General features: G+C 37.9%; 1 protein-coding gene across 1 annotated transcript; it reads right to left on the bottom strand.

The window, feature by feature from the left end:
- Positions 1 to 9,498: 9,498 nt before the first annotated feature.
- Positions 9,499 to 21,788, bottom strand: NGB (neuroglobin). Its single transcript, XM_074289904.1, has 4 exons — positions 21,083 to 21,788; positions 15,250 to 15,361; positions 13,556 to 13,675; positions 9,499 to 11,029 (listed from the first exon to the last, which is right to left on the bottom strand). The coding sequence occupies exons 1-4, from the start codon at positions 21,184 to 21,186 to the stop codon at positions 10,895 to 10,897; spliced, it is 471 nt and encodes a 156-aa protein (XP_074146005.1). The 5' UTR covers positions 21,187 to 21,788; the 3' UTR covers positions 9,499 to 10,894.
- Positions 21,789 to 22,096: the final 308 nt, after the last annotated feature.

Here is a 22,096-nt window from a genome sequence, read left to right as displayed (position 1 = left end):
AGAGAGCCATCTGCCTCCAGAAAGAGAACTGTGGGGACTGAATATAGATCACCCCATATTATTTTCACCTTTTGGGGGTTTTTTGCTTGCTTTTTTCTTTCTCCTTTTTTTTCCTTTTTGATCTTTCTTATGCAGCATGATAAATGCTGAAATATGTGTAGAAGAATTGAACATGTTTAATATATATTGGAATACTGGCTGTCTAGTGGAGGGGTAAGAGGAAGGGAGGGAGAAAAATTTGGAACACAAGGTTTTACAAAGGTGAATGTTGAAAGCTATCTTTGCATGCATACACACACGTAGCTAAGGTAATTGAGGTTAAGTGACTTGCCCAGGGTCACACAGCTAGGAAGTGTTAAGTGTCTGAGACCAGATTTGAGCTCGGGTCCTTCTGACTTCAGGGGTGGTGCTCTATCCACTGCCTCAACTAGCTGCCCCACTTTGCATATATTTTGAAAATAAAAAGCTATTATATTTTTAAAAACATAAAAAATAAAGATCTAGGTATTTCAAAATATGAATAAATAAACTTATTTGCCTTCAGCAATTATGATACATTACTCCACCTAAACAAGAAAAATTAATACACTTATTTTCTGAAAATACAACAAAACAAATGGTTGAATCTGAAATCTTATCATTCCTTAGATACAAGTAAGTAGTAAGTTCTCTGAGTTATCAAAGTAACTACTACTATTTACTACTATTCCTAACATCTTGTTTCTATTTTTCTGATGTAGCTGTGAAAAGATAAAAAATATTGATCTTAATTACTGATTGAAAGGGAATTATGAGTAACAATATCAGCAGTGCCCTATTTTGAAAAATTGTCCTGGAAAAAACCTACCTATTTCATTAATAAAATTATTGTTATAGTCAACAAGCATTTATAAAGCATTTGCTATGTGTCAGACACTGTACTAAGTGCTAAGTGGGGCAAAAATAGTCCCTGCTTTCCAGAAACTCTAAGTCTTTTGGGTACAACATGTAAATAAATAAGCACATAAAAGGTTTATTCAAATCAGATGGAAGGAAATCTCAGAAGGAAAGACAAAAGCAGCCATAAGAACTGGATAATAAGTTAGTTATAAATATGAAACTAAGCCACTATTGTTAGATTCTATCATCAAAGTCCTAAATGGCCTTAATAAGGCCATTTATCTCTACACCATTTACTGTCTACTTCCTTAATAAGGAGGTAGTCAGGGCATTTAAGAAAACCATGATGGGAAAAGTAATCAGATTGAACCAAATGTATACAGAAGAGATCCATACTTGAGGTGACACTATGAGAGGGCATCAAGGTATGTGAGGGGAACATTGGCAAAGATATAAACAACCCCCCAAAATTAAGACCTTATTAATACTTTTTAAAGGGGGGTGACCAAGAGAAAAGCTAATGATCTACATACCTACTTTCCCATTTTTATAAAAGTCATCTTTGAGAGTAACTCAAATTAGGGTTATTAGTAAAGAACAAATCATCTTTTCAAGCATATTCAATAACAAATGTTTTGCAATAGACAAAGATGTAATGAATATAAGATCCCACAGTGCTTACTATTTAGTAGATAAGAAAAATCATTTGATTGGATAGAATGAATCACTGCCTTAAAGGTTGTCTTCCAAATATAATCTCCTATACAGAAATTAAACAACGAAATAATTATTCAGTGGCCTTCTAATCGTAAATATAAAATAGGGCTTAAAACAGACAGATGTATGCTTGGCAAAAGTGTTCACAACTATGATGGCAAAGATGCAGTGTAGAGTTCAAGTTGGAGAGATTCCCTGTTGATAATGAGAAGCTTCAGAGGCTGTTGTTTGATAACATCACAGGCTCTCCTGAAAGAGATCCAGAACTATCCCAAAGAGTATGGGTTGACTATCTACACAAGAAACACCAAGTGCATCAAAAAAAATATTGCCCAGATACCTCACTTTTTCCCCTGGAGCCGTCTTGGTCCAGTAGCCAGATATAGATCAGGACGACTGAGGAAGGCCCTGGGTGAAGTGGGAGACCTTAGTCTTTTTAAGCTAAGGTTTCAGTTTGAGTGAACCAATGCCCAATCAAAAACTCAAGGCTAGGTAGCAATTGAGACAAAGTTTCTTTAAGTTAGTCAAAAATTTAAGGTTTCTGGTCAAAACAAAAATGATTGTTATTTATGTTCACTCTAAGTCAATCAGTACCCAAACAATGGCCAGTTGGCCTGGGACCTATTATTGGCCAATCAATGAGAGTCACAGATATCCTCAGAAGGATGAGATCCATGGGTTTCATTTCACTATGAAAAACAATAACTCTGATCTACAATACTTCTAATAGGCTTATGATGAAAAGTGTCATTCACATCCAGATAGATAACTGATAAAACCTAAGTGCAGATTGAAGCATATTTTTTCTCTTTATTTTCCTTACTTTTTTTCTTATAACATGGCTAATATAAAAATATGTTTTGTATGACATAATATGTATAATAAGATATATTTCTTGCCTTCTCAATGGATAGGGACAGAAGTGAAAGAATTTGGAACTGAAAATAAAAAATCAGAAAAGTACAACTAAAAGATACATATTAAAAATGCTTTAAATTACTACTAATAAGGGAAATACAGATCTTAAAAACATTGAGGTTTTAGAATATAAATGTTAAAATTATGAGAGTTTTTATCAATAAGTGTTATTGTTTATTATGTATTTAATATTTGCTTCTACTTTACAAATTACTTGAAATTCTTAATATTTTTGTCTCCAGAATTTTCTCATGTCACAGCTGCCACCTCACATTTAAAACTCACTCTGCTCTGGTGGACTCCTTCCTCTGCCTGGTCACTTTCTCCCAGAGCCATTGTTAAAGAAAATGTCAGTTTAATAAATGGTTGTTGACTTGAATAAAAATATGAGCTAAGAAAATGTGTAGACTACTTTACAAAAAATAAGTCGAACACAATGTTTTTGTAAAAAAAAAAAAAAAATTGGAGGAACTTTACTATACTGTTTTTAAACCATATAATTAGTTTCAGAAAAAATCTTTACAAACTATAAAACCCTCTAATCCATATTTTCTGTCCTCATCGCCATCTGGCTTTTTCCCCTTCTGACACATTATTCCCACGGGTGATAGAAAAGAATAGTTGGAAGAAATCTCTGTTCAATCTTGTGCCTTCCATCAGTCACCTGGCTTTATAAGGCTCTTGCCAGTTTCCATGGAAATGTTGCGTTCCAAACCCCTCCTCTCTGTCCCTGGGTCCCTGTTCTGTTTGTACTGCCAACACAGGTCTTCACTATGTCTCAGAATCATAGCATTTCAGTGTCACAAGAGACCTTAGCTGCTGGTAGTCTAATCCATACCCAAAAGAAAGGTAGCTAGATAGTACAGTAGATAAAGTGCCAGGTCTGAAGTCAGAAACATTCATCTTCCTGAATTCAAATCTGACCTCAGAGACTTTCTAGCTGTGTGACCCTGGGCAAATCACCTCACCCAGTTTGCCTCAGTTTCCTCAATCTGTAAAATAAGCTGGAGAAAAAAATAGCAAACCACTACGGTATTTTTGACCTCAAAACTCCAAATGGGGTCATGAAAATAACAAAAATGACAACAAAAATATTTCTTTTAAATGGAATTTTTATTGATATATTTTGTTTTTATATCACCTCCATTTCCCAATATATTCTTTTCCTTTTCCCCGTGAGAGGATCATAGGATAATAGATCTAGAGGTGACAGGTCCCTAAATTCATCTAATCCAATCCCCTCATTTTTTAGATGAGTGAACTGAGACTCAGAAAGATTAAATAAATTGACCATAGATAATCCCATGGATAGTCAGCATCAGAAATGAGAGATGCTTATAAAATACATAACTCTAGAAATAAATGCAACAATAAATAAAACATTCAGCAAAACTAACCAATACATCAATCAAGTGCAACAGAGTAGTCAGTGTTCCACATCCTTAATTCCCTATTTCTGCTTTTTTTTCAGGCATACATTGCTTAGATTCACACAGCTAAGGGTTAAGTGTCTAAAGCTAGATTTGAATTCAGGTCCTTCTGGTTCCAAGCCAGTGTTCTATCCACTGCAGCATCTAGCTGCCCTAGTCCTCATATCTCTTGGAGAGGGGATAGGGAATACGGTCAGATTTGGTCACTATAATTGTACAATATACAATGTTAAATTTTTGTTACTGACATTATTGCTCTTTCTATTTACATTGCATAGTTATCACATATTGTTTTCCCGAATCTTACTTTATTTTGCACCAGTTCATGTCTTTCCGCATTTCAGAATTATTCATTTCTTTCTGTATTTGATCACATTCATATATTATATTATATTATATGCATATTATATTATATAATATATAACATGTACATTACATATTATATTATATATTATATTTTTCATATATTATATGTAATATATTATATTTTATAATATATAACATATATATTATAGTCCATTTATCCATTCCACAATTGGTAGACATCTATTCTGTTTCCAATTCTTCTGCTATTATACAGAAGTGCTACTTTAATATTTTACTCTGTAGAGAACCTTTCTAACTTTGACCTCCAAAGGGATAGATGTCTAGTCAAAGGTTTTCTGGATCAAAGTGTATGAGTATTTCATCTACTTTCTTAAATCAATTCCAAATGGCTTTCCAGAATGGTTGGACCAAGTCACAGCTCCACCAATAATTCATTAATGTGTTTGTCTTCCCATGGTTCCTTTGATATTGACAATTCCCATCTTTTTATCATCTTTGTCAATTTGCTGATTCTGAGATAAAACCTCAATATTCTTTTGGTTTGCATTTCCCTTATTCTTACCAATTTGAAGCATTTTAATATGTACTCTCTGGTTGTAATTTTCTTTTAAAAATTTTATTTTTATTTTCTATTCCACTTCCTCCCTTATCCACTGAGAAGGCAAAAAATATAATCCTTTATAACTATATAACTACATATATTTATATATATATATTGTATATATATATATGTGTGTGTGTGTGTGTGTGTATGTATATATAAACTTATGCAAAGTCTATAGTTGCCATTTTATGAGGAAAAAAGCACAAGAAAAATATGCTTCAATCTGCACTTAATTCCATCAGTTATCTATCTGAAAATGGATACCATTTTCCATCATAAGCCCACTGAAATTGCTGCAGATCCTTGTATTAATCAGAGTTGCTAAGTCTCTCTTAGTTGATTGTCATTTCAATATTGCTGTTACTTGTGGACATGGTTCTCATCCTGTTCATTTCACTTTACATCAGCTCTCCTAAATCTTATCACTTCTTTCTGAAATTAATCTCTACATCATTTCTTATAGAACAATAATATTCCATCACATTGATGTATGTCAACTTCTTCCATGATTCCTTAATTGGTAGACAATCTCTTAGTTTTCAATTCTCTCCCAAAAGAGTTGGTATATATAAAACTTTTTCATTTTCCTTTTTTCTTTTTGGGAGTATAGACTTAGTAACAGTATTGTTGGGTCAAAGAGTACACACAGCTTTTTGGGCTTAGTTCCAAATTGTTGCCCAGAGTAGTTGGACTAGGGGCAACTAGGTATTGCGATAGATAGAACATCAGCCCTGTAGTCAGGAGGACCTGAATTCAAATCTGAGCTCGGAAACTTGACACTTTCAAACTATATGATCCTAGGCAAGTCTCTTAACTTTGATTGCCTCAAAGGCAGGGACAGGGATGAGGGTGGGGGAACCAGAATGGTTAGACTAGTTTAAAGCTCCACCAATAAATAGTGCATTGGTGTACCTCTTTTCCTACATGCTCTCTGGAATTTATCTTTTTTCCTTTTCTGACATCTTAGCCAATTTGATGGATATGAGGTGGTACCTCAGAGTTTTTTTTTTTTAATTTGCACTTCTCCAATTTTTATATGAATTATCAGTAAATTTGATTTCTTTTTTATGAAAACTGACTGTTCATACCTTTTTACCATAATTGGGAATTGAATCTTATTTTTATAAATTTAGTTCCATTCTTTATTTATATACTGGGCAAGATCTGAAATAACTGAAGAAACAAAGTTGTAAGCTTTTTAAAATATCAATTTATAAAGCTAATACATGCCATCTGAATAACAAATAGAAACCAACCTCCTCAGCTTAGCTATGGAACCTGAATATAGGGGAAGACACATTTTAATGTATTAAAAAGAAACCATTAATAGCACATAAACCAGGACACAAGATAATGTAATCTGATTTCCAATTGGAGGAAAGATTAGAGGCTTCCTAAGTGCAAGGGGAAGCATGAACAAGTGCAATTCCCTGAAATCAGAAAAAGAGGTGTCCCACTTCCTCCTCCCCCCCCACTCCTCCGGGTATCTGTATTCAATCAAAGGAATAAAAAAATAGTAATTGACTAACAGTAGAGGCCAATTTTCAGAAAAGACATATAGGTTGCTTGAGATGTATAATTGTGGGGAAAAAAAAAAACTCCTTGAATCAGTCTTTGGACCTGGATGGATTTCTGATCAGCAGAGTTTGGCCCTTAATTAATTTTCAAGAGAGAGAGATAGTTCAGCATCCCAGCACCACAGAAATAACTTTAAACAATTTAAAAGGTTTTTACAATTCCCACAACTGAATATATATATATATATATATATATATATATATATATATATATATATATATATATATATATATATATATATATATGTGTGTGTGTGTGTGTGTGTGTATCTTTTTTATCTTAGAAACTTGTTTTTAGGACTCCTTTTTACTATTTTTCAAGCAGCTTATACAGTATTGGAATTCATTGTTCTTTAAATATTTGGCAAAATTTGCTTGTAAATCATTCTGATCCTGGGTTTTTTTCTTAGGGAGTTCATTTCTAGCTTGTTCAATTTTCCTAAGATAGGGTTATATACCTATTCTATTTCTTCTGTTCATCTAGAAATTTGTATGCTTGTAGTTATTCATCCATGTCATTTAAATTGAGTCTTATTGGCATGAAGTTGGGCAAAATAGTGCCTTATTGCTTTAATTTCATCTTTAAATTATTTTTTCCTAATCTATTTTCCAGGTCAGTTGCTTTTTCAGAGATGTTTCATATTTTCTTCTATTTTTTTCTTCTTTTAATTTTGTTATTTTGTTTTTGATATCTCACAAAGTCATTAGTGTCCAGCTGATTATTTCTAATTTTTATTCAGCTGTTTTCTTCCATGAGATCTTATGTTTCTTTTATCACTCAGCCTATCCTGATTTTTAATGAATTATTTTTTTCAGTAATTTTTGTGTCTATTAATTCTCTTTTGTATACTTCTCTTACGTGGTTCTCATTTGTTGTTTGAATTTTTCCTCTTATCTTTTAAAAAATCATTTTTGTTCTTTTTTTTAAAAAGCTCTTTGACTCTTCCAGGAATGCTTGTTAGACTTGGGTCCAATCTGCAATTTTCTTTTAGATTTTGCTTACAGATATTTTCAAGTCATTGTCAACTGAGTTTTTTGTCTTGTGCTTTCCTGTTGCTATACTAGCTTTTTATGTCAAAATCTTTGTTGTTATTGTTATTGTTGTTCTTTGTTCATTTGTTCATTTTTTCAGACTACGACTTTAGACTTTATGTTGGAATTGAGGATGAATGGCCTGTATTTTTGGCATTTACCTCCTGCTTTCACATTTCAATTCAGGGCCCTGTTCTAACGGCATGATTTGGGGAGAGGTCTAACCTTCTATGCTCTGCTTCCCATGACTACAACCATCTTTACCCAGGAGATACAACACAGAACTGAGTAATATATGACAGAGATGCTAAGTAATATTTGTTCCTGCTCCCAGTGCCAGTTCTGGAGTCCCCTGGGATCTCGTTCTAATCAAGTGTTCAGTCCTCTTACCATTTCTGAGCACTACTACTCACTCAAAGTTCTTCTACAGCATGCAGCTTCTGCTGCCCTTCACATTGATGTCCACAGACTTCTTTTTCTGTCTTCCTAAGTTGCTCTGGGCTGGAAAAATTATTTATTGTGATTATTTCTTAACTCTCCTGCTTAGAATTTTTTTACTGTTTCCTATGATCATTTTTGTCAGAAAAAATTTGGAAACAATTTGATAGTTGTGACCTTTTACTATCTCAACTCTGTTGTACATATCCTATATACTTTCACTTGTACCTGTACTTTTAAGTATTTTATTCTGAAGTATCTTGAATTTACAGAGTTGATTTTTTAAGCCAAAGTGTAAGATTTTACATTTATCTATAAAATCAATCTATTATCCCAGTCTATTAAAATCTTTTTTGATTGGGTTGATTACACAGCATATTAGCTATCATGCCAGCTTTGACTCATCTACAAAATTGATTAACATTCCTATCTATGCTTTTGTGCTAATTACTGATGGAAATTATAAACAATGAAGGTCCAACCACAGATCCTGGTGTATCCCACCAGAAACCTGCTAAGGTAACATTGAAATCTTTGAGTCCAGCTCTTCAATCAGTTCCAAATTCCCTATTTCTTCATTCTCCCCCCACTCCCTGTCAAGGATAACATGGCATATTTATTAAATGTTTCTCTAATAGCTACATAAACCAAAAATTTATCATTTTTACCATCTGACAGTTTAGTAACCCTATCAAAAAAGGAAATAATGTTAGTCTGGCATAAATTATCTTTGATGACACCATGCTGGGTTTGTAGTCACTGCTTTATTTGCCAGGTATTTGTTCACCAACCAGTTTTTTAATGACCATTCTAGAATTCCCCCAAGAACTGAAATCAAACTATTGGCTTACAGTTTGTAGACCATTTTATTCCTACTGGTATCTGAATGGGAAAATACAGAATAGCTCAGCCTCCTCAACTCCTTTTTTTTTTTTTTTTTTTTTTGGAAGCTGGGGTTAAGTGACTTGCCCAGGGTCACACAGATAGGAAGTGTTAAGTGTCTGAGACCAGATTTGAACTCGGGTCCTCCTGAATTCAGGGCTGGTGCTCTATCCACTGTGCCACCTAGCTGCCCCCCTCCTCAACTCTTGAATAATTAAAGTGCCCTTTCTCTCTCTTCCCAGATAACATTTCCTCACAATGGTCCCAGATTTTATGGTAGATTCTTGATCTGAAGATAGTGACCAAGACCTGGGTCTCATAAATTAATATTTCAATGTCTTGAGAGGGTCTCCTTCTTTCAACTTTTTCCCACTCTACTCCTCAAGACCTTGGTAAAATCATAGATCAGCTGTCCCGATTGCTTACCTGGTTTGTGACTCTCTGTCCCACTTTGACCTCTAGCATTCTAGTGCTTCTTGATTTGATTACTCCACTGACTTCCAAATCCTACATCTCTATTTTGATTCTTTACTTCCAAGAACTCCCTAAGTCTAGTATCCCTTTATTTTCTTGTTAGCATTGTCTTTGCTTTCCCATTTCTGGCTTCTCTTTTTATCTGCAAGGTATATTGCTGTCCACAGTACTTGCATCTCCCACACATCCAAGAAATAATAAATCCAGGGAAATCAAAGAGTTGCACAGAGAACTGATTTATTTCTTATGAGGTTTATATAACCACAGCACAGAGCAAAGGCTGCAGAACCATTTCATTAGTAGAATAAGTGGATGAGGACAAAAAGATGGAGACACCCATCAAGTTACAAGGCACAGCTAGGCTAGAGAGGGACAAAATATCTGGAAAGCTATAGCTTCTCTAATTGCTGTTTGCACAAATGAGCAAAGATCAAGGTGGGGGAAGTCTATATAGTAGCCGGGAGCAAAGCCAAGAACACGTGCAAGAGGGTACCAGAAACTGGCCTATCTCATGTTCATTTTTCTAGGGTGGGACCATAGCTCTGAAATCAGGCTTGTAGATTTGAGAAAAGGAGAAAAGTGAAAGAGGGGTAAGAAAGTAAGTATCAGGGAGACAGAGAGGAGGAGGAAAGAAAAGGGGAAAGGGGGAACTAGAAAAGCCATCTCTCTTGAAAAACCACTACTCTGACTAAAATTCTACTAGAAAGCCATTCTTTGAATGAACATTGCCTTCCTTCTGCCTCTGAGAGGAAAAATAATACCACAATGTGAGCTGGTATAGCAGATCACACTCTTCTCTCAGACAAGAGAATAGAGAAGAGCTACTGTTTAAACAGTTGATTGTAAGAATAGGAGACAAATGGTTTAGCACACAGAAAGTATGTGTTTGGGAGGTTTAGGGCACATAAAGGGGAGAGGGAAAGAGCTAGAGATAAAGTTTGTCAACTGCTCAGTTGATTGAGACCTGACATTCTCTGGAAGATGGACAACCATAAGGAAAGGCAACAGGCAGGGATGGATGGAAGCAGGGAACACTGGAATCTGCCTTAGCATGTAACTGCTAAAGCCCTATCTTCTATCCCTTCCTAACAACCTTTACTGAAGGGGTGGAGAGTGGGGCAGGGGAGGGGCATATCCATGGGGAAAAGTCCCTTCTGTTCTCTGTTGGTAGAAGTAAGGAAGGGAGGACAGACTGGGAACAGGGTTATAGTCCCACTGCCACCTCTCTTAGGCTCTCAGAGAAGTATGCAAGAGATACTCAAACCTCAAAGAGACAGACAGACAAACATAGAGAGAGAGAGAGGAGGAGGAGGAGGAGAGGGATAATCAGAGAGAGAGAGACAGAAAGAGACAGACAGACAGAGAGAGAGGGAGAGGGGAGAGAGAGAAAGGGCAGAGAGAGGGGGGAGAGAGAGAGAGAGAGACAGAGAGACAGAGAGACAGAGACAGAGACAGAGAGACAGAGACAGAGAGACAGAAACAGAGAGAGAGAAGGAGGAGGAGGAGGTAGGGAAACTGGGGAATCAAGCAACATGAGAGAGAGTGAGCATGTTGACCAGCAGGAAGGGGAGATAGATTCATAATGTAGAGAATGGGCTTGGAGAATGTGAAGACTTCTACTCCACATTCCAGCCACGGCTCATGGCCTGTACCACGGCCCCATAGAGTTGTGTCCATGCCTCCTTCATGGCCACATTGAAGGTGGAGCCTAAGCACTGCTCCAGCATGTAGAGTAAAGACTCACCCACTGTCTGCAAAAGAAAACATTAAAATAGCATTTAGAACATTGGAAACACACTCTTTAGAAAACACTTTCTTCACAAGCCTGTGAGATAAGTAGGAGCAGAGATTATCCCCATTTGACAGATGGAGAAACCAAGATCTAATTAATTATGGGGTGGGTGGATATCATCAGAGTTTTTATCTCCTAACCTCACTTATTATTCTTGAGCATCTGTATATGTCTCTCCCTGTCTCCTTTTTCCACAATATAAACAATAAGTTTAAAGGTATGTCCCATTCATATAGTAGCTGGTGTTGCAATGGAAATCAAGAAGATCTGAGTTCAAATTCAGTTTCAGACACTAACTAGTAGTGTCACTCTGGGCAATTCATTTAATCTCCCTTTGCTCCAATTTCATTAACCTTAAAATGGGGGAAATAATAATTTGCAGAGTTGTGAGGATCAAATGAGATAATAGTTGCAAAAATGCTTAGTACAGTTCTTGGCATACAGGAATCACCATATAAATGCCTATTCCCTTTTCCTTCCCTTCCCCATGATATCATTCATGGTGGTCATCACAGAGACAAGTCTTTAAGAGTGATAAAACAAGAATTGAGAATATTCATTCATTTCAACAAATACTTTTGACCTGTTATATGCTGCACATTGTATCTCCTGCAGAACCTACAAATGCATCTCATCTCAGGATTTTCCCCTTAGAATACTTACTTTCTAGATTAGCCTTAATCATTTGCTGGAAAATGCCATAGCTTCATAGGACAGAATAAAAGAAAAATAAATTCTTTATATGAGCCTACAGAGTGTTGTGAAGATAGTTTAGCAAATTTCCAGGCCCTCAGTGTAGGAATAATGCCTCGAACTATTAAGGACAGTGTGATGAGCATCTATCCGAGCATTGGGTCTAGTCAGGAAGACCTGAATTCAAATCCAGCCTCAGATACTTACAAGCTGGCAGACCCAGGGCAACTCAATTAGGCTCTGTTTGTCTCAATTTCTTCATCTCTGTAATGGGGATAATAACAGCACCCACTCCCAGAGTTGCTATGAGGATCAAATAAGATAATAATTATAAAATACTTAGAATAGTGCCTGGCACATAAGTTCTACATAAATGTTAGTTGTTGTTCAAATGTTATCAATTGAATGAGGTCTTCACTGATCTCTCCCCAACTTCATTTGCCTGCTCTCCCCAAAATTACCTTTTACATATTTATGTGTCTACCTGTTTTCTCACTCTGTAGAATATAAGGTCCATGAGAACAGGAACTATTTTTTTCTCTTAAATAATCAGAATTGGCTATGCAAGGGTCAATGTTATCAAATTATCCATGCATGTGTTTTAAAAATGAAAAGCTTTATTAAAAAAAAAAAAGAAAGAAAAGAAAAGAAAAGAAAAAATAAGTAGAGTGTCCAGTTCAAAGCAGGGGCTTTAACAGCTCGAGGAAACAACAAGTAGAAGGAAGTGCACTAGAAGGGGACACAAAATTAAAACAGATCTAAGCTATCACTACACACTGATCAGATTGGCTAATTTGCCAGAAAAGGAAAATGACAGATTTTGTAGGAGGGAGGGAAGGAAAGGAGAAATGTGGAAAAATTAAAACACTAATTCACTGTTGGTAGAGTTGTGGACTTATCCAACCACTCTGGAGAGCAATTTGGAATTATGCTCAAGAAGTCAGAAAATCATTCATACTTAACCCATACTTGACTGCTAGGAAAAGGCGCTATATGTATAATAATATTTATAGCAGCTCTTTCTGTGGTAGCAAAGAATTGGAAACTAAGGAGTTGTTGATCAATTGGGGAATGGCAAACAAGTTGTTGTATATGAACTTAATGGAATACTATTGTGTTATAAGAAATGATGAGCAAGATACTCTCAGAAAAACCTGAGAAGATTTACATGAACTGATTCAAAGTGAAATGAACAGAACCAGAAGTCTGTACACAGTAAGAGCAAGACAAAGAACTGTGAGTGACTTAACTATTCCCAGCAATATAATGATCCAAGACAATTCTGAAGGACTTAGGATAAAAGGTTTAAATTCTTCCACACCCCTTCCAACCTTTGTCATTTTCCTCTGCTATCATATTAACCAATTTGATAGGTATGTAGGGATAGTTCAGAGCTGTTTTAATTTTGTATCCACTACCAGTTTCCTTCCTTTCATCAATTATTTCACAGACCTGGTAATCAGGCAGTTCCTACATCAGAGAAAGAACTGGTGGAGTCTGAATGCAAATTGAAGATGTTTTTTCTTAATTTTTTTTGTATTTCTCGGTCTGTGTTTTCTTTCACAGTATGATTTACATGGAAATATGTTTTTCATGACTCCACAAGTATAGTACAAATTGCTTGCCTTTCAAATGGGGAAAAGGAAAGATTTTAAATTCAAAATTAAAAAATAACTTAAAATTGTTGTTACATATAATTGGGGAAAAATAAAATTTTAAATTAAAAAAATGAAGGGGTACAAAAGGGACTGAGGTTGAGCCTGGATGCCCAGAGGGTAAGCAACTGCCTTACCGAGAAGGAGCTGAGCTTCACACCGACTGCCTTGTGCTTCTTGCCCAGGTTGGTGAGATACTCCTCCAAGGAGGACAAGTTCTCCACATGAGTCACTGCAGCATCAATCACCAACATTACCTGCCCAAGGACCAGAGGAGAAAGAGCTACACTTAGGAGAGCAAAGACAAACATTCCTTTAACTGTTAATACAGATGGATGCTTCTCTGGGAGAGAGGAAAGGGAAAATGTACTCCCAAACTCTTCTTTTTTTAGTAGCAGAATCCCTCAAATATAGGTGATGCAATTAAGTGTTGGACCTGAAGTGAGAAAGTTCAAACTTCATCTCAAAAATTTTCTAGCCTCTGCTTCCCCAACTATAAAATGGGGATCATAATAGCAATTACTTCTCAAGATTGCTGTGAGAATCAAATTCAATATTTGAAAAGCACTTAGCACAGAGTCTGGCATACAGTAGGTGCTAAATAAACGTTTCCTTTCTTCCTTCAAGCCTTGAGCCTGTGAAGAAATACTGAAACACAGATATGTCCACTCTGGAACTTCAGATGATAAGACAACTTAGAAACTACACCCACTATTCCCAAAGACTTCTAGTGCATATTACACAGAGGTCCTAAAAGGATTTGTGCAGTTGGGATATTTGACTGAACCTACCCTGTTATCAGAGGTTCAGCTTTCACCAAGGGGCTGGACTGACACTTTGTAGCCAGATTTTAAGTCTAAAGCTGATTGAGTTTGTTAGTAATAATGTAGTAAGGGAAGCTCCAACATGTTTAACTTGTATCAGATTACTTGCTGGCTTGGAGAGAGGGAAGGAAGAGGAAGAAAAATTTGGAACACAAGGTTTTTCAAAGGTGAATGTTGAAAAATATCTTTGCACGTATCTGGAAAAATAAACTACTACTAAAAAAAACAATGATGGAAGCTCAAGGCCTTTGCCTGAAATTCCTTTCATCACAATCACCTTCTGGGAAAATCCCAAAGCTCTCCTAAAGCAAAAACAAGGATGTCTTGTGGAGTTTCTTAGATGCTTGATGAAAGGCAGGTGCCAATTGAAGGTAGCAAGAAGGTCTCCTTCCCAATAAAGTCCTATGGTCTAAATAAATTCTCCAAGTTCAAAGATAGTAAGTGACATAAGAGAATCCAAATCAAGGACATGCTGCTTCTCTGAAAATCTCAAAGCATTCGATGATGCTCCTCTGACAATTATTTCCCCACAATGAGTTTAGTAAGGGGAAATTGAGGCTGTGAGATGAACCACTTTGCCCTAGTTCCCACAATGCTGAGTTCTATCAACTACACCACATAAAGAGTTGGTTATTCGCTAGGATCACTGGTTGATTGTATATCACTAGGACTAAGAAGATAGAAACTCACTCTCCAAGTGTTTGGGGGGAGATTGCTGGCCTTCAAGAGAGAAAAGATTAAATTTCTTTCTTATAATGCAGCAAGGAAGGTGGGGAAAACACCTAAAAGTAACTGGTGGGTCCAGCCAGGGCTCTGCCTCTCTGGAGCTAGAGAATATTTTTTAGAGCATGAGAGAAAATGTCCCTCCTCCCACATCCCTAGTTCTCCCTGGGGGAATGACACAGCTACTCTCTAGGGTCTCAAGTTTCCATAGAATTCTCTTCGTCCCTGGTGGGGCTAACAAGACTTCCATTCCCAACCCCCTATTTCTTTCCCTTGCCTCTTACTTTTCGGATGTGATCCAAGAACTCAGGAGAAGAGAGGCAGTCCTGGGGGCTGGAAAACTGCCGACAATTATACTGAAAGAGGGGCAGTAGGTCTGGCTCCAAGTCGAACAACCTGCAACAAATAAGGATCACAGCTCTGTAACTTCTCTGTGCCACATTTTCTGTATCTGGAATGGAGATAATTTTACTTCCCATCATAATAAAATCACATATTTAATATGTTAATAAAATTTAATAAGTTAATAAAATCACATATTTAGAGCTGGAAGGGACAGGTTTAACTAGCCCACACCTTCATGATATCCCAAAAGATAGAAAACAGAAGTAATGTCATTAAATTAGTAAATAGCAAAGAAGGGATTTAATCCAGGGTCTCTGACTCCAAATGCAGGGTTTGTTCAATATTCCACATATTGTGCAAAACAATAAAAACCTAAGAGTTTTTTGGGTTTGTTTGTTTGTTTGTTTGTTTGTTTGTTTGTTTTTGTTGTTGTTGCTGAGGCAATTGGGGTTAAGTGACTTGCCTAGGATCACATAACTAGGAAGTGTTAAGTGTCTGAGACCATATTTGAACTCAGGTCCTCCTGACTTCAGGGCTGGTGCTCTATTTACTGCTCCACCTAGTTGCCCCTAAGATTGACAGTTATCATGTTTCTATAATATCTATTTCAAATGCAGTATCAATTATAGTTCAAAAATCAGAAGGCAAAATTCTAATAAAGAAATTTACAAGCTCAAAAACCTCTGATAATGTTGAAAAGTTGTTGGTAGAATGAAATCAGAGAATGGATGTGGAAAATCTGTTTGCATAAAATAGTATATAAATTATAAAGGTAAACAATGATTAATGAATCTCTCCTCAGAGAACTTATTAGTCACGTATGTCACTTCCTCTCTCTCATAGGGCTCAGTTTCCTGATCTGTAAAATAAGGATAATGATAGCACTACCTCATGAGATCATTGTAAGGATCAAATAAGATGATATATGTATCATGTTTTGCCAGCTCTATTAGAAATATTAAAATATTATAATAAAATGTGAATATCATAATTATGTATTTTGTTATAATTGTAATACATTTTATTTTCGTTATAATATTATAAAATATTAGAATAATAAAATATCTATGATGGTCATGGTCATGATAATAATAATGTCACCATCAACTGGGTGGGTTGTGGGTTGGGCAAGAAAGGGGGATGTGGAGATTCAGAATACACAAAAGTAGATGCTTTTTATCCCTCAGGTTCAACCACTCATGCTCATTAGGGTTATGGAGGACATCAGCAATGGCAAAGATTTCATCAGCTTCTCATTAAATCTGCTCAGAATGGAACAGTATTTTCAAGTTCTTGTTTCAATCCTTTCCTCATTATCCAGATCTCTCCGTCCCATTCTCACTGGCACTTTTCAGAGAAAAATGTCTTTCTCTTAATTTAGTTGGGAACTGTCACTGTCAAATAATTTTAATCATCTCTGACTCTCCAAGAGTCCTTTTGGGGTTTTCTTGATAAAGATACTGAAGGAACTCAGTCCATTTTACACATGAGGAACTGAAGCAAACATGGTTAAGTGACTTGCCCAGGGTTATACAGCTAGAGTCTGAGGCTGAATTTAAATTCAGGTCCTCCTGATTCCAGATTGGACATGATATCATCACACTGGGCCACCTAGCACTGTATTCATCAAGGGGGAACTAGTATCATCTCATTTCTTATCTCAGATTCTTCCTTTTTCTAAGAATGTTTTATTAATATATTTTATGCCTCATTTACTCCCCAGTCATCACACACACACACACACACACACACACACACACACACACACACACACACTTCTTTATTATAGTGTAGTGAAGAGGGTACCAGCCTTGGAGTCAGAAAGACCTAAATTTAAATCTTCCCTATGTGATCCCTGAGCAGATTAGGTAACTTCTCTGAATCTCAGTTTTCTCTTCTGTAAAATGAGGAGACTGACCTGGATGGCCTCTAAAGTCCCTTCTAGCTCCAAAGATCTTATAATCTCTACAACTCTGTCCTTTGAACTCTGGCTGTTAACAGAATCCTCAAATAAGGTATCTCCACATACCCAAATAATATCTTCAGAATCATCACTCTTCTGGTTGAGTTCATGGGCCACTTGTTGGCTAAGTACTCCTCACTTCTCATATAAAAGGATTTGAAGGGAGAAATGATAGTTCACACAATCCTGAGGTTCCTCCAGTTCTAACATCTCTGTATTTCCTCTTAGACTCTCTGAGGTCAAACCATAATTATGTCTCTAAGAAAGCACTCAAGATTCATCTAATGAAAAATGCTTTTTTCTGCCTCTGATAAAGGGACACTGATAACTAGAAATAGGAAATTGTTTGCCCCAAAAATCACACCACTTAGATCTATTTTAGGTCCCCTCTTCTAAATTCCTTTTAGTAGTTCTTAGAGGGTTACTTCAATCCTGCATTTTCCCATCCTCATACATCCTCCCTTCCCCATCTTATTGACAGAGAGGGTCCTATGAGACATGTGGCAAGAAGGAACAACACCTAAGATTTCTCTATACAGTGGCAGAGTCCCTAAAGTTCTAAATTCTTTGCAGAAAAGAGGAGGCAGAGATAACGCCTCTCATTACAGTATCTTGGATCCTGAAATGGCTTGGGACCAAACTGCTGCCACCAAAAGCTGATAGTTTTTCCTTCAATGTGAAGGTCTAAGAAGGAGTCACTACCTAAAATACCCAGTTAATCTTTGATCCAGCAGTGCCATTACTGGGCCTGTATTCCAAAGAGATCATAAAAGAGGGAAAATGCATATACAAAAATGTTTACAAGCAGCTCTTTTTATGGTGGCAAAGATTTGGAAATTAAGTGGATGCATCATTTGGGGGATGGCTAAATAAGCTGATATATATATGTAATAGAATATTATTGGTCTATAAGAAATGATGAGCAGAATGATTTCACAAAAGCTTGAAAAGACTAACATAAACTGATGCTGAGTGAAGTGAGCAAAACTAGGAGAACATTGTACATAGTAACAGCAACATTGTGTGATGATCAATTATGATAGACTTAGTTCTTCTCAGCAATTCAGTAATCCAGGACAATTCCATTAGATTTAGGATTAAAAATGCCATCTGCATACAAAGAGAGAACTATGGAAACTGAATGTGGATCAAAATATAATATTTTTACTTTTTTGTTGTCGTTTGCTTTTTCTTTCTCTGGTTTTTCCCTTTTGTTCTCATTTTTCTTTCACACCACCACTAATATGGAAATATATTTAAAATGATTGTACATATATAACCTATTTCAGATTTCTTGCTATTTTGGGAAGAGAGAAGGTAAGGGAAGAAAGAAGGAAAAAAATTTGGAACTGAAAATCTTACAAAAGTAAATGTTGAAAACTATCTTTACATATAATTGGAAAAATTTTAAAAAACTATTGAGAAAAAAAAAATAAGATGCCCAGTTAAGAATTTCATCTTCCCACTCTTCTCTCACCCTGCCCTGAAAAATAATAGATTTTATCTGAAGTAAGGTCAGCAGATCAGGACCCCTGACCTAGAGATGATAAGGTATGGTAAAAAAGAGAAACTTGGGCTTTTAATACCTGTGACATCTTTGGCTCAAGGGGATCTCTCTAGAGACCCAAGATTTACATAATAATTATTATCATTTTATCTCACACTCCTTAAAATTCAAAAAGTTTTATATATGGTATCTCATTTGATTTTTAGAACCAGTCTGTTAAGGCAAGAAATGCACTGTTATCCTCAATTTATAGATGAGGAACCTGAAGTTAAGAAATTAAATGACTTGCCCAGTGTCACACAGATAACTAGTTAACAGCTGAATGGACTTGAACTGATGTCATCAAATTGTAGTCCAATGTTCTGTTTACTTTACTGAAGAAGCAGTTGCAACAAAATTCAGAAGGCACCATTCTGTAAAGAAAAACCACCTCCAAGGGAAAAGTCCTTTTTTAGGAAAATACCTGTCTTCTTCATTGAAGTTTATCCCTTCCTTTCAGAAAAGAGACCTAAAAAAACTAAGAAAGGAAACCCTCCTCCCCAGTTTCATCCAAAAATGTCATCAGTTTTCTTTTCAAACTACAAAGAAATCCTCTCCTCTGACAAAGTAGAGGCAGCCAAGCTTTTGTATAACTGTAGAGTTTCCAAGAGTTTTTGTTTGATATTTGGGGTTACTTGTCCGTCTCAGAAAGCTCTTTAAGCAGCTGCTCCCTTTCTTTTCAGGAAGAGCTGGACACAGTGAGAGCTAGGTTGAGCCTTGAGCCTAGAGACATGCATTGGGGGTAGGGGAAGAAGGGAGGAGTGAATAGGGGCAATGGCTTCCAGGTTATATTTTTTTTTCAAAGAATTTGATTTTGCAGGAGAATACAGGAATTGAAAACGTGGAAAGGACTTTAAATTTGTTCATTTTCAATCTTCTTCCCCCACCTTAGAGGGAAGAAAGTTCATTTACCCTAAATCCCCTTGTATGAGAGAAGAGGAATTTCTCCAGGAGGAACATGTCTTTATTTGATGGGGAAAACATTAGATTTGGAGTCAGAACCCCTGGATTTGAACCTTGGGCTATCTGGCTTGAACCCACCAGCTCTATAATCTTGGATAAGTCTTGCTACTTCTAGTGCCTCAGTTTCCTAACTTGTAAAGTGATAGATTTAAACTAGATGATCCCTAAGGACTCTTTCCAGTTTTGGATTAAAAGATCCTCCAGTGTATTAGCCTCATTTCCCTAGAGATGTACACCAGCTGTTTTCCTGCCAACAAGGAAATGTTAGGCAATTGAAATGTCCAGTAAAACTCCTGCCCAACTATCAGTAAACAACCCTACCCCAAACTTTACTACTCACTCTTCTCTCTGCCTCCTCCTCCAATTCCATTATCACCCACCCCCCACTCCTCATCCCCAACATACACTTGTCCTGTCCCCTCCTCTACCCCACCCTCTGGGCTCCAGAGGGAACTAAATTCTCACTGGACTGAAGGACTCTGGACAGCAGCAGCTCCTGGCTTTCTGTCTCTTAGCCCCTCAGCGTTCAGCCCTACTCATTAACTCTGAAAAGTCCTTCTCTGGCCTTTGCCAGAACCGAGTCAGTGACTTGGAGGAGAGGGGTCAGTTGATCTTCTGGACATCATTTCCTCTGTACAGGGACGGGAGGTAATAAAATGATCTTCTCCCCTGGGTCAGGGTTTAGCCCGTAAGGAGGCTGCCATGTCACGGACAATTAAGGCGAGATTCAGATTAAAATGGGCAGAGCAGATGATGGGGTTGGGGGGGTGGGGAAGAGGAGGAGAGAGAAGAGCACTATCAGCCAGAACATTGGCTGGAAAGACAGGCAGGGAAAGGGAGCCCGGAGAAAACACCCCCACTCACTGTTACCGTGCCAGGCACAGTTTCATCCTCTGCTACCCACAGGTAGCACCTGTTAGTAAAGTTACCCCAATGAAGGGTGACACTACTAAGTTGAGAGGCAAATCAGTCCTAGATTCCCCCCCCTCCACAAGAAAAATACATTAAGGTGACCAAAAGGAGAAAATGTAAATCATCAGAGAGACCAAAGAACCTATTGCTCCACGGAACAGGATCCCACATGGTGAAGGAGGAGGCTGTCCATTCTCTCCCTCCCAGCCCCATCCCGAGAAAATGGAAAGACATTGCAGAGCTGAGATTAGCAGCTGGGGAGATGCATCATAGATTTGTGTCCATCGTTATTCTTAATTTCTCCTCCACCTCTGGAGGAGCTCCCCCACCAACCCTGAGACCAGAGGCCACTGACCCGGGCCCCCAGAGCCTTCGACCGGTTCCTCACCTGGTAAATAAGATCATCCCGTGCTGTAGGGGATTGCTGTTCACTTTCTGCCAGCTCTCTCGAATCAGCTCCTGCTCTGGGCCCGATAGTCTCCGGGTCTCCATGGTCTGGTATCCGAAAGCTGCCTTGTAGGAGCGACCAAAGACCCCTTCTCTCTGGGCGTGGAAAGAGACGGAGACAATTCCTTGGCAGTCTCCGGGCACTGGAGCGATCTCCAAGCGCTCTGAGAGCTGCTTGGATCTTCCCCGCCCCAGGTGACCACCACTCGCCTCTGCCCGGTGATCCTGGACACTTTCGCAGCACGTGCAATCCCACCCCCTGCCAGAGCCCGCAGGATCCTGCCTCCTGGCTTCACTTGGGTGGGTTTAAATAGCCTAGCTTCCCGAGCCTGAGCTCCTGGAGGCCAAAGGAGAGTGAGATTGATTGCGCTCCATCCCGCGCCTAGCCGGATGCGCTCGGGAATGAGGGGCTGCCTCCCCACTTCTAACAACTGTCCCCTGTTATTGGCTGAAGATGGCTTCCTGTCTCCCTCTGGCGCTCTGCCCCCAGCAGCTCCCTGACTCTGCTGACCCCCTGGTCCTGCCTTCCTTGATGCCCACCGCCCACATCAGGCACTGCAGGGGACACCTGCGGCTGTTCTCCCTTCACTTTCCCTGGAGGCAGCCTCTGCGCTGAACAGCTTCCACTGTTCCCCCCCACCACCTCAATTTGGTGCTCTTAAAGCCACAGCGTTCCCCTTTTCATTTTCATCAGGGTTCTTAAAGTGACAGTTTTTAAACTCTCCTAATTCTCCCTATACTTTCCTCCCCACCCATCTTGGCCTAGCTGGAGAGGGCAGTGCATTCCACGCAGGACATTTTTTTAGGGTGTCCTGAGGATAGCAGTTGGTTGGACAACGGAACTCTAATTTATTTCATGCACCTCTACTACAGCCTGGTGTCGATCTACTTTTTTGGAGACGTCAGTAAACTGGAGCACCTCCTTGATCTCTTAGGAGTACAGCGTCTCTATCCA

This window comes from Sminthopsis crassicaudata, chromosome 2 (assembly GCF_048593235.1).
Source record: "Sminthopsis crassicaudata isolate SCR6 chromosome 2, ASM4859323v1, whole genome shotgun sequence".
Lineage (NCBI taxonomy): Eukaryota > Metazoa > Chordata > Mammalia > Dasyuromorphia > Dasyuridae > Sminthopsis > Sminthopsis crassicaudata.
This window is presented reverse-complemented; position numbering and strand designations above follow the sequence as displayed.